The sequence below is a fragment of the Embiotoca jacksoni genome, unplaced genomic scaffold, assembly GCF_022577435.1.
Source record: "Embiotoca jacksoni isolate LCO1_2020_lvr unplaced genomic scaffold, fEmbJac1.0.p SCAF_3, whole genome shotgun sequence".
Taxonomy (NCBI): Eukaryota; Metazoa; Chordata; class Actinopteri; family Embiotocidae; genus Embiotoca; species Embiotoca jacksoni.
In genome coordinates this window covers 21,249,183-21,261,620 of record NW_027185381.1, presented here as the reverse complement: position 1 = coordinate 21,261,620, position 12,438 = coordinate 21,249,183, and the positions used below count along the sequence as shown (strand labels likewise).

The 12,438-nt window shown below is 39.7% G+C and overlaps 1 protein-coding gene across 1 annotated transcript in view; it reads right to left on the bottom strand.

Annotated features, from left to right (window-relative positions):
- The window catches only part of LOC138206177 (neural-cadherin-like), an 80,367-nt gene that overhangs the window by 27,852 nt on the left and 40,077 nt on the right, over window positions 1-12,438 (bottom strand). The window contains exons 9-16 of the mRNA XM_069162718.1: window positions 12,220-12,388; window positions 11,391-11,561; window positions 10,779-10,951; window positions 6,796-6,963; window positions 5,043-5,292; window positions 4,017-4,144; window positions 3,426-3,612; window positions 1,088-1,231 (exon numbers count right to left, since the gene is read on the bottom strand). Coding sequence (XP_069018819.1) covers window positions 1,088-1,231; window positions 3,426-3,612; window positions 4,017-4,144; window positions 5,043-5,292; window positions 6,796-6,963; window positions 10,779-10,951; window positions 11,391-11,561; window positions 12,220-12,388 — 1,390 coding nt within the window. The remainder of the gene's footprint in view (window positions 1-1,087; window positions 1,232-3,425; window positions 3,613-4,016; window positions 4,145-5,042; window positions 5,293-6,795; window positions 6,964-10,778; window positions 10,952-11,390; window positions 11,562-12,219; window positions 12,389-12,438) is intronic.

Sequence of the window (12,438 nt, the reverse complement as noted above, 5' to 3'; positions counted from 1 at the left end):
TAAAAGGGAGCATGAGAGCGTAAAGCAGCTGAATGCACTCTGATAGTGCCCCCTAGGGAAGGATTTTGAGGCTAGGGAGAGGGTGTGTGTGTGTGTGTGTGTGTGTGGTGGTGGGGGTTATAGTTTAGTAAAGAGGAAGTCAATATCTGAACTTATCAACTGTGTCTCCATGGAGACCATCCAATCTAGTGGTTTAACAGTGGACTAGATAAAATAATCTCCTGGAATGTACAGTCTTCACTTTCAATCATCCGGTTGGGTTAAAGTAGCTACAATCCCATGTAAGTACATTAATCTGTACTATTAACACAACACTAACTGACAAAGTGCTCCCTGTCTCCCACAGGGTTCTGGCAGGCTTACAGCAGTCAAACCCAGGGTGGAGTTTTTAAACAAGACGGATTGAACATGGCCTCTTAGGCGCAAGGTCAACAGTACTGTAACTTTAATGTTGGGGGTTGGTGTTATTCCGCAGCTATTCATCATTAGTGTTGCAGCCCAGCCTAAGCTGCACCCCCGCTCTCCATAAATACTTGATTAACGGACCTAAACATGACTGATAAAGGGATCTTAGGCGACTGCTCTACGGAGGATGAGCAACTGCTTTATTGCTTAAATCCCGCCCACCTACTGTGTGGGAGCGTGTCACTCTTTTTGGAACATATGTGCTACAGTGCATTACCAAGCACTCAAATGACTACTAAATCTAGCACACCGCTTGATTTCAGAAGCATGATTTCGGCAGTGCTCAGGCCAGATTGCGAAAGACTGCCCACAGGGTCACTTTATGCATACTGTTACGAATGCAGGCCATGTTGCAAAAAGGTGCCTGTCTGGCACACAACTCACTCACAAAAAAAACGGACTGAAAGACTGCCAAAAAAAACGTTTCCTTCTTCCCAGAAAAAAAGTCTGGTGGAAGATAAAGAAAGTGCAATCTAGAAATGTCTGTAAAGTTTCAAAGTGTTTAACGAAAACTTTTATATAAGTTCTGTTTGGAAAGCTTCTTTTTAACCTTTATTTCTAGGAGGTATCCTCAGTAAAATCACCTTTGGACCTCATCAGTCTGCTGCCTCATCAAGCTTACCTTCATCCTCGTCATTAGCACTAACAGTGACAACAGCCAGGCCCACATCTGCATTCTCGTCAACACCGACTTCATACAGCCGCTGAGCAAAGACCGGTTTGTTGTCGTTGACGTCGCTGATGAAAACCCTCACATATGCTGTGTCTGCAAGAATGACAGAAAGGCAGAAGATTAAACTCCACGGCACACAAATACGCACACTTGCACGCGCACACACAAATATACACAGATCAACAAACGCTGTATGTGTTATTCTCATTCCATCTGTTTATTGATTCTACAATTCATTGTGACTGTTTAGCGGGAGAGAAGCACTTAACCCAACGCAACGTGCCTCACCAAGAGAAATTAGACAAAACATTCTTCACAAAGATTTGATGTAAATTACATAAATTATTCATTTGTCAAGATTTTATTGTTTTTGTTTTGTAACAGGGCTAACAGTATTCAACGGAAAGAATAACAGTAATAGGGCTAAACCTCTTCAACGAGCTGTTGTTTTTTTCCAGAGAGTGGATAAAGAACCTCTCTAATGGGAAGGTTAAATATTTATAAGATGACAAGTGTTTATGTCTTATCTGTGCCCTCCTCATTACGCAGTTTATTTCTTTAGTTAGAAAGAGTAAATTATCTTCTCGCAGAGCACATGGGTGACATGTTAATTTGGAGCTGCTGAAGTAAGAGGTGATGATGGTGGAATGTGGCTTTATTTTCTAGGCTTGTTTTTACATTTCCCTCCTCCTCTTGGTGTTTCCCAGGGGTGACAGAGAGACAGGTAACGTTTGCAGTGGAAATGAGCCCTTCTGGATATGGTAGATACGTAGACACAGCTAAAGCTCATTGCAAATGCTAAGCAGCCCTGGCAACCCTGGAGAAAAGGCTTTGCAGCTCTAACATATCACCGTGTACCCCTAATACCTGCCTCACAAGCGCAAGAAAAAGACCCATTTCTGAACGCAAACATCATATTACGTCACTCTAGGTACAGAGCAAGATGACTGCCAAAATGTCACAGAGAACATTGTACACAAACACAAGCCATGCTGGTTAAATATTGAACAAAAAAACGGGGAGGAAAAAGTGTTTGTAACAAAAAGGAGTGCCAAGAAATCTCTGAGCTATTTTTACATGGAAGAGTGTGAGTCTGACTGGTCATGGCAGTGGAATAAATCAAATTAAGATTCACTTTTCAAAGTCGATCCCAAGGTGTAAATGAATGTAATGCCAATGCAGTCTCTTTAAAACACAGAGCACAGAGGAGGCACTACTCATGGCGTCGAGTTATAGACGTTCAGTATTGCCCTGTAGGCTTATAGGAAGAGAACAATGTTGCTCCTTATGATTGGAAAATAACACCTGGGCAAAGGTCACTTCAAAGTTAACTCTGCCACTGCATAAAGTTTCTTAGAATAACAATGAGAGACGTGTGTTTGTATGACTAAAAAGTAAAGGGATATGCTAAAGCCGAGGCAACTGTCACTTATTATTTGCGTCACTCCAACAGAAAAGTAATTATACTAAGCTGGGTTCAGAATTGTCTTCAAGGAACAGTGTAAGATTTCAGCATACATGCACAGATTTACTTTCTCGCTGAAAGTCAGCGAAGTTTGAAACCATCATGTTGTCATGTAAAATTGTAAGCCTGTTAACTAAACTTAGCACAAAAGCAGCAAAGGAAACATCGAGCCGGATCTGTCAAAATACAACGACAAAAAAAACATCAATTAGCACCTCCAAAGCTGAAGCAGCAACACAGATCTTGTTTGTTTATATCAAAAACTTCAGGGGGGAGTTGTGCTTGGCTATTTTTGGCGAGGTATTGTAGCACTTTTTTTTTTTTATATGGAACAAACAAACTATAATAATATCAAATTATATAATAACAATATAAAATATTATTGTTAATTAGTCAACTTTAGGGGTGCCTACAGGTAGTTTAGCCAGTCAAAGCCAGCTCGTTGTTACTCAATGCTTCCTGTCTTTTTTGCTAAGCTAAACTAAGCGAGCCATTCCCAAGTCCCCAGGGTCCAAAAATCCCCAGATTTAAATGGCGCATAATATGATGATGAGTCCTATGTTCCTCAGTTCTACACATGTGCTCTCCCAGCATCCTATGGGTTCATATAAGAAAATTATAAGGCCATCTTAAGGTCAATACAATTCAATGTTGCACATAATAAACCTGTTCTTGACTAATTACTTCAGATTTTGTGTTTCCCAAAATGTTAAACCATTCCTTTGACCAAATGAAAATATAAATACATGAGGTTTTATGCTAGGAGTGAAACTTGTATCCGTCCGTCCGTCCGTCCACCCACCCATTCCCAGAATTTCTAACCTGAGTTGGACTGTTTGTTCTTGCCAGGTCGCGCTGACTCTTGGCCGTCTTCTGACTGAACTTCCAGCAAGTAGGAGCTCCGGGCCTCGCGGTCAAACACAGCTTCTGTGTAGATGATCCCAAGTTTTGAGTCAATACGAAACAGATGGTGGTCGCCACTGCTGTCGCTCAGCAGAGCGTAAGTGATCTGTGGAGCACAAGGAATTTGAAAAATCCAGCCACAGTGAACTATACAATAACCTGTAGAAATATCAGAGATCAAAAGCTTTGTAGCTGAAAATGTCAGGAGGTCTCTGTCATATTCCCCGAGTCTGTCTTCTTATTTCAGGCAAAATCAAATCGATATATTGGGTCTATTGTCACAATCAGTCAGACAGCTGATTGCACAGTTCCTAAAACCACCTTGACAATACTTTGACATTTGTGGAACAAAAAGCTTCCTCACTGGAGAGATTGTGGTGCGATGTCACATAACGCCCCTTCTAGCGTCAAATGGAAGTTTTAGCAAGGAATCAGCAGTCTGTAGATTTGGGTTAAATCTGTTCAGTTCTTGCCCCTACACAACATGAATACAAGTAAAGCACTACAAACCTCTCCATTCAGACCCAGGTCTTTGTCATGTGCAGACACTTGGAGGACTGAAGTCCCTTTCTGCGCTCCTTCTGTTACTGAAGCCTCGTAGATGGAGGATGTGAAAAATGGCACGTTGTCATTGACATCTTAAGAGAGGAGAGATGTAGTGGCAAATTGTTCATTTCCAGACAAAAACTAGATAATAAATTCTCTAGCGTCCAAAACTACTGCATAACCTGTGTGACTGAGCACATTAAAGATTTAATAGCTTGATTTTCTAGAGAAAAAAAAACACTGTTTACTGCAGGAATCTTTCTCCTTATTCGCATGAGCCCTATCATGGAAAATAACCAAACAGCTCTTACCACATGCCTCTGTTTAGGAGCTCTCACCACTTTATTTACCGCCACCTGTGCCCTCACCCAGAATGATATTTAAAAAAGTGTTGCTTTCTCAACATCAAGCCAACTAGGCCTTATAATAGTAACTATTGGTCTTAATCAACCACAACTTGCCTTTCTCCATATCTGCACCCATGCATTCTTTAAAGCAATGCTATTCCTCTGCTCTGGCTCAATCATCCACAGCCTCAATGATGAGCAGGACATCACACCTGCACATGAACTCAACATGATACACAACAGCTGAAAGATAATTAACCGATCAACTGATGCTTTGGGTAAAAGGCTATGCGTTTGTCAAACCTGAGACAAATAAATTAGTTTCTGTGCTTGAAATTTACTTCAAAAAACAAATAACAGGAATAAACAAAGCCTTAAAGACAAATCTGAGGATGGAATATATTTATTTACTGTATAAATAGTTATCGGCTTTCTTCCAAATATAAAATAGATACCATTTTCATAATTAATATAGATATTTGAATCACCTTTTTGAAATTTAGAAATAAAACAAAAACAGAAATAGACTTGGACACAATTACATCTGAACATATAAAAATGTTAATAAAGCCTTGCGGTCTGATAAATACTGTCCGTTTAAATTTCACATCAAAGAAAAAAAACAGAAAAGTCCAAATCATACCTGTGATATTGATATAAACTCTTGTGAAAGCTGCGAGAGGCACTGCAGCCACGTTCTGCGCCCGCACCCGGAGAGAGAAAAAGGGCGTGGTCTCGTAGTCCAGCGGCTCGGACACCAGGATGGACGCAGAGCCATCTTCCCGGTTGGGCGAGAGGTAGAAACGAACTGGCATGTTGGTTTCAGGAACCATCCCATCCTCAAGGTTGTAGGTCACCCTTGGGTCACCCAGCTGTGAGGTCGCCTTAATCGTCTGAATAGGATGAGAAATTGGATCTGGATATTTTTCTTGGCTTGGAGCGTGGATCTCAGGTTATGTCAAAGTTAGGAAAGGGTGATGAATAAGGGATTAAAACAACTCTGAGCTGAGCAAATGCACAAAACGCTCTCGGCTCTTTAAGCCCATGTGGCTGGTTGACTCAACCTGTCATATGATGCATTCTTGATTTCTTGTGGCGTAAACTGATACCACCCTTATTCCTGTCCATTAAATACTCCATGGGTTGATTGGTAATTTCACATTTGCAGCAAGCCCCCACGAGGTCCAGCCAAGAAATAATTTGTGACTCCTCGTTAAACCACAGATATACATATTTAAATTAAGTGTATAATTCAATATAGATACATGATGTTAATTAGGGAGCTTTAGAAGTGCCAGTAGGCGTATCTTTTAGTTTTGGAAAGAGCTAGACTAGCTGCTTCCCTCTGCTTCAAGTCTTTATGCCACCCATGCAAATCGCTCCTTGGCTCTCGCTGCATGCTCAACTGCTCGGAGCCGCTAACCCACCAAAAAGAAGGTTATTATTCTGGGTTTAAAGGAATGGCGCTACATTTTGGGAAATGTACTTATTTGCTTTCTTGCCCCGAGTTAGACGATACCACTCTCGTATCTGCGTGAGCTGCGAGGCGATTAGCTTAGCTTAGCTTAGCATAAAGACTGGTAGCAGAGGGAAACGGATAGTCTGGCAAAACAAATGAGATACAATCTGGTAATTAGCGTGCTTTAGCACTGCTTGCAGGCACATTTCTTCACGTTGGACGGGAGCTGTTTTTGCTGAGCTAGGCTTAACTGACTGCAGAATACTGCTCCGTAATTAACACCCAGACATGGAGTGGTATCGATCCTCTCATCCGAGTCAAGAAAGAAAATGAGGTCGCTTGGCATTTGTCTACATGTGACAAGGGTATGTAGGAAGTAGGTCAAATCTTAGTTTTTAGTTTGTATTGTTACATTTTTATAACATTTATAGCAATCATTTATTTTTTTGGACAATAAATACAGCCGGATGAAAGTCAAACCTGTTGTCTGAGCCCTGAAATAACCTCTCATCTTGAAGTGAATTTTGTGGAGATCTTGTAAAAAAAAAAAAAAAAAAAAGAGGGGATTTCTGGGCTCTCCAGATTGACAGCTATATATTTTTCACATCAAAGGAGACATTTTGAATGAGTTTGATTAGCCCGGAGTCATGAAACTTGCTTAGTACATGCAATTCAGTGTCAGCTCTCTCCTACAGCGTCAAACTAAAACACGCTTACAGATTTTTTCAGTGCACTGACAGACTTTTAAAGGTGTATTTTGAGCTCAGTGAGAACATGGTGTCTAGATAAGGCTCAGGCTGAACTAATACAGCAGAGCAAGCAAAAAAAAAAAAAAAAAAAAAAAAACATTCAGCTGATTCAATTACAATTAAGAGATAACCAGCAAAATGCATCCTCATCTCAACAGAGAAGCAATGACAGTTACAGGCACACGTACCACTATGGGTGTGTCCCTGGCTGTGTTCTCGGGGATGATGACACTGTAGCTGTCTTCTTCCCACTGCGGGGGCTGGTTCTTCACGTTGGTGATGGTGACTGCCAGCTCCACAGAGGTGCTTTGATTTCCCCCATCAGTTGCTATGATGTCCCGTGTGATATAAGTCCTCTGTGGAGGAGTTCAGTTAGTGAAATGATCATGATATTAAGAACGGAAATGAAAAGTTGATTAACCAATCAACAAAAAAAAATAAACCTCAGCTATTCTAACGATTGCTAATCGTAATTTTTCAAGCATAAATGCCAAATATTTGATATATTTGACATTTACAGCTACTCAAAGTAGAAAATTCGCTCGAAGTGGTACGGTACTCACTAGTATGCAGTATCGGCACTTCTACATTTCAGACTTTGGTCTACCGTGACTTTTTCTTGCGCATCAGCATTTCACACAAGCTGCCAGTACTCTTTTCTGCCATCTCCGTATCAGGTTCTCTGGGGCGATTCATGATGGCCCTAAATAAACTGCATTAGCCAGGGTGAACTAAGTCATGCGCGACTGTTTCCTGTTCTCATGTCCTGCTTTCTTTTGTCTGTGGAACAGACTGTGTATAAACATGTTGGCGGCTAGTCTAAGTAACGTTACATAAACCTTACAATAATGTTGGCATTGCTCCAAAGTGACACAAAGAAAACACCAACAGAGTCCAACAATGAGACAGCAAAGCTTCGAAAGTCAAATCCTTCCCAACCAGTACCGAATGCAGTCCGGAAGCAGCAAGTTAACGTTAATTCAATTGCTCAGTTTATCTTAACACACGTTATTGGTGCTATTTCTTTAAGTTTATGAACATATTATCCATTATGAATTAGTGTTGTTTGTTTCTGAATTTATACTACCATCAAATATTCTATCTGATAATACAATTTATTGTTTCCTTAGAGTTGATATGAGAAAAAGGCCTGATGTCACAATTGGTTGGTCAAATTGCAATGACTTCCTGTATCCATTTCAAATTAAAAGCCCTCCAGCGTTTCATACACAGTCCAGTCATATAGTAATAGGTTTTGAACTAGTCGTGTTGCTCTACGAATAAAAATGAATGTCCCCTTGATTAAATAAAATTACAGTGTGAACATCAGCAATATCTAACTGTCTTTTCACTGAAGAAATTGAGAATGTAATAATTTATGATTTGCTGAGATTATTTTTCCACTTCAAGCACTGAAAACAATCATGATACAGATTTAATGGTTTTATAATTTGCATAAAACTAGTTTCAGAAGTCGGCATCAAATGCTTGGTCAGATTTGTTGTCTGTTTACTCTTCAATCAGAAATCTCATCATTTAAATTTTTTTTATAGAACTTAGAAGTTTAATATATTTTGCTAAAACATTCTGAAGAAAACTCACACTAGTCGATTGAAAAAAGTTTTGCCATCAGGATGAAACTTCTACTAGCACCAAAGTAAAACAATGTTTCATGATACCCAACAAATGTTGATAAATACATAAAGCACCTTCCCAGACAAATCAAAAGTCAACTACAGTCTAGAAGTGTAAAATATACAGAATGGTCCAAGGCTTGATGTATCAAGGAAATAGTCATAAAATGAACTAATAGCCTGTGAATCATCTTGACATATTTTAATGTAAGCTGTGTCTTCAGCTGTCAGTGTGGCAGTGGCTCTGTGGAAACTGGCAAGTGATGGCAAACAGCAGCAATAAGGATTAAATGTGTGAAGCTGAATGGTTCAATAGACCTATTTGTTAAGTGAATAGGTGTGTAGCAGACACAAGAAGTGAACAGCACATCATCAGCTAATTGGTCGACCTCGTGTGAACCCCATTGAGATAATTTTGTTAGCCTAAAAACAACAAAATCAGCAGTATGAGCCATACAAAAATGTATTAGGATGGAATTTAGATTGCAAAATAAAAGATCCTCTACATTTGTTATTGTTTTATAATTGAATTGCCAGAAAATAAAGGGGGAAATTTGACTTAGGGGCTATATTTTATCAGTGCGCACTCCGGGGAAAACTGATCATTTCTTTATGAGATCATTAGTGTTTGAGTCTGTTCATTTAAATTAGACAATGTGTAACGTCAAGATTATACTCACACCAATGTGAAGAAAACAGACATTTAAAAGCCCTCTAAAGGACCTCTTTTTGCCCACAAAATCTCATTTTATTTCACTCTAACCACTAATTCGTAGTTATACCACTTTTTCTTTAATGAAAAATTGCTCAAAAAAGAATCCAATTGTTAAGTTGTAACATTTCCCCCATCAGTTACACTATTCTGTCAATGCAAATCATGGCCAAGCAAGTCTATTATTGTGCTGCGGTAGCCAGATAAAATGGAATCTCGCTTAACTTCCAAATTACATTTTCTATTCCTGGGACAATCAAGTCAGTATTTGTGAACAAGTACAACTCTTTTCCAAAGCCTGAAACCAGAGAACAGAGACTGAAATCTGTAATGTCCGATGTGGAACGAGCAGCGGCTGCTTTTACAATAAATCAATGTCTGACTGACTTTGTTAAAACATCCAACCAAGGTGTAAAATTTAATTTGCCATAACAGTGTCAGATCTCAACCGAGCATATCCGTGAAACATTCTGGATATGGTCACAGCAACCTTTCCCACTTAATTCTCTGCAGAACTGTACTGTACAGTGTGTTGACGGTGCATGAGATCGGGTCTGCCTGTGCTGTCTTACGGTATAAGAATAAACCACTGTCCCACTGAATATGCCACTGAAATGCTGCAGGTCAACTAGGAACTGGATTGCACCTTTAATGCTTGTTCAAATGCCTTAAAACTTATTCCCTGTAATCAGACAGTGTGATGAGAAAATAAAAATAACCCAATGTCTCGGACCAGCTGAAACATTTAACATTTAATGACGTGCTTTTATAATCTTAGATGCAGCACAAAGATTGGGGGATGACTGAAACAGCTTCTGAAACCATTTTAAAATATGCAACAGCTTTGTTCGGCAAGGTTTGGAGCTTAACACTTTCAATTTTGCATGAAGTGAGCAGCAAAATTGTTGGAGACTTTCAATACAAGTGCGCTAAAAAGTACGCTGAATAATAAACAGCGTTATAGCGCGATAGCAAGTTTCTATCTCCTTTTTGAATAAATGAAAGAAAAGCAGGAAGAATGGTGCTGATAAATCACAAAAAGTTAACAACATAGCAATGAAATATGTAAACAAAATGTGTTACATCACTGACACAGCGAATCATCAAAAGTGCATCAGTTAGTTGACGAACATCTGCGAGAGAGGGGCTAATCTTCTTTTCATAGTGAAAAGAATCATTTATATAACTTAAATAATCCACATTTAAAAATAACTGATAAATATATCTTAAGGGAAAATCACCGTTTACCAAAAAAAAAAATTGCTTAGTGTTTTAGTTTTTGAGAAGCTGTCACCACTGAGGTTCACTTTGCATGCATAATCTTCCACAGTGTTTCAATCAATAGCCTCAAAACACATGATTTGTCTCAGGCTGTTGCATGGTGTCAGTCTCCTTATCAAAGTTTCAGATGATAAATGATGAATTAACATCTTCAATCCAATATATCAAAGTCAAAGTCTTTACAATGGGCAAAAATAGTTACTGTGTGTGATAATTAGCTTCTAAACAACTTGTGCCATTCATTAAAATCGTTTGTTTTGACAGCTACTTCAGGTTGGAGGATTTTTATGGACGCTTAAAGGATAGTACTCATAAAACATAACCACAGGAATCCCAAGCTGTTCAAGTTTGTCCTAAATATTTTTTATTTTACCCTGAATTAGTGTCCCTCCATCTTCTTTCTCTGAGGTCTTTCCACATGTAGCATCTACCCCAGACAAGAGGCACTTTGAGGTGGCTCATTCTTTGAATTTGTTGACACCCAAAGGCCACCATGTGACACAACCTCTGTGTGTGCACAGCCTGCTGATTTCAGCTTACTAACCTGCGATATAGGCTGGTTAACGTAGACCCATCCCGTGACGGGGTTGACCTGCAGGTACTCAGGCTGCTCCAGAGACATGGAGTAAGCGATAGCTGCATTAGTGCCGAAGTCGTCGTCATGAGCTGCCACTCTCAGGAAACTGGTACCGACCAAAGTGTCTTCTCTCAGAAAGTCTGCAGAGGATAGAAATAATGCATGTGCACTCAGTTTGCTGTTCAAAGAGTGGAATTATATTAGCTGAAGGCAAAGGATGAGGAAGGTCAATCATGAAAGATGTTACGGACATTGGTTGATATGCAAAAATTATTTGGGTTCTTACCACCAGGGGTACCGAGGTCTTTTATCCAGAGAGATTCAATTCATTAAGTAGGGGAATGAATGCTATTTCCTTTTTCCAAAAAGAAAACCCAATCTAGCAGCATATTCACAGCATTCACACACTCAAACATAGTCAATAAATTGAATTACTACATTGAAGCAAATGAAGAATATGTAACCCCCTGACTTAATGACTGTTTACTTCTGCATTGAAAGGATCCTGGTTGCTTCAGGCAAATTATTTGCATTTACTCATTTGGATACTAGTATATATAAAATCTATCCAACACTTACACTCATAGCGTAAATTCTCAAACTTGGGGCTGTTGTCATTCTGATCCAGTATTTGGACGGTGAGCTGACAAATGCCAATGAGCGGCTCTTCTGCCCAATCAGTGGCCGTTACTGTGATGGCATACTCTCTCTGACGCTCCCTGTCGAATCGCCTGGCTGTCACGATCGCTCCTGTAGATACAGAACAATTATCAGCTACTTCACTGCCCCCATCACCTTGGCACACACACACGCGCGCACACACACACACACACACACGGATTATGTATATATTTATTCATCCATTCAGCAGCTTTCCAATTCACCCGTCTGAGTCTATCCATCCATCAATCCATGAAATCAACAAAACAAGTAAAATAATTATACATTTATTCAGAGGAAGACAGCATTCCTTTCAAGTGCGTTGACTTTGCTATTAAATCTTGAAATGAAGAAGATAGAATGCAATTCTCAAAGAAAATGACTGACAGAATAACATGTTGACTCCACGTGTTAGGACTTCAAACAGCTCCTCTATCTCCCTTTCCCATCATTGCGTACAATCATTGTTATATAGTGGAGAGTCACAACGAGCTTCTACAGATACAGTGTATGTTCATCAATATACAGGTTTTTGACATTTGACTTAATATTCTAGTAACTATTTCAATAATGTAAACATTTTATCCCGAGTCAGTATGCTTCCTCTCCTCTTAGATCACATTTCAACTGGAATGAGGATTTGTGAGGGCATTTGTAATTAAAACACAGCACTGTCTATCTGTAGATACTCTGTACTCCATGTCTAATAGAGAGCCATTTTAACCCAGACAATCCGTGACTGCTCTACCTGTGTCTGGATGGATTCTGAAGGCAGGCATGGCGCTGTCTCTGTGCATTAAGCCATATTTGACTTTTCCATTTGCTCCCTCATCTGCATCCACAGCATGCACTTGCAACACAAAAGTCCCCGTTGGCTGGTTCTCCAGCACTAAAGCCTGCTCACGATATTGCTGGCACTGAGGTAGAGAGAGGGAAGGGAGACAAAGGACAGACAAACAAAAACAAG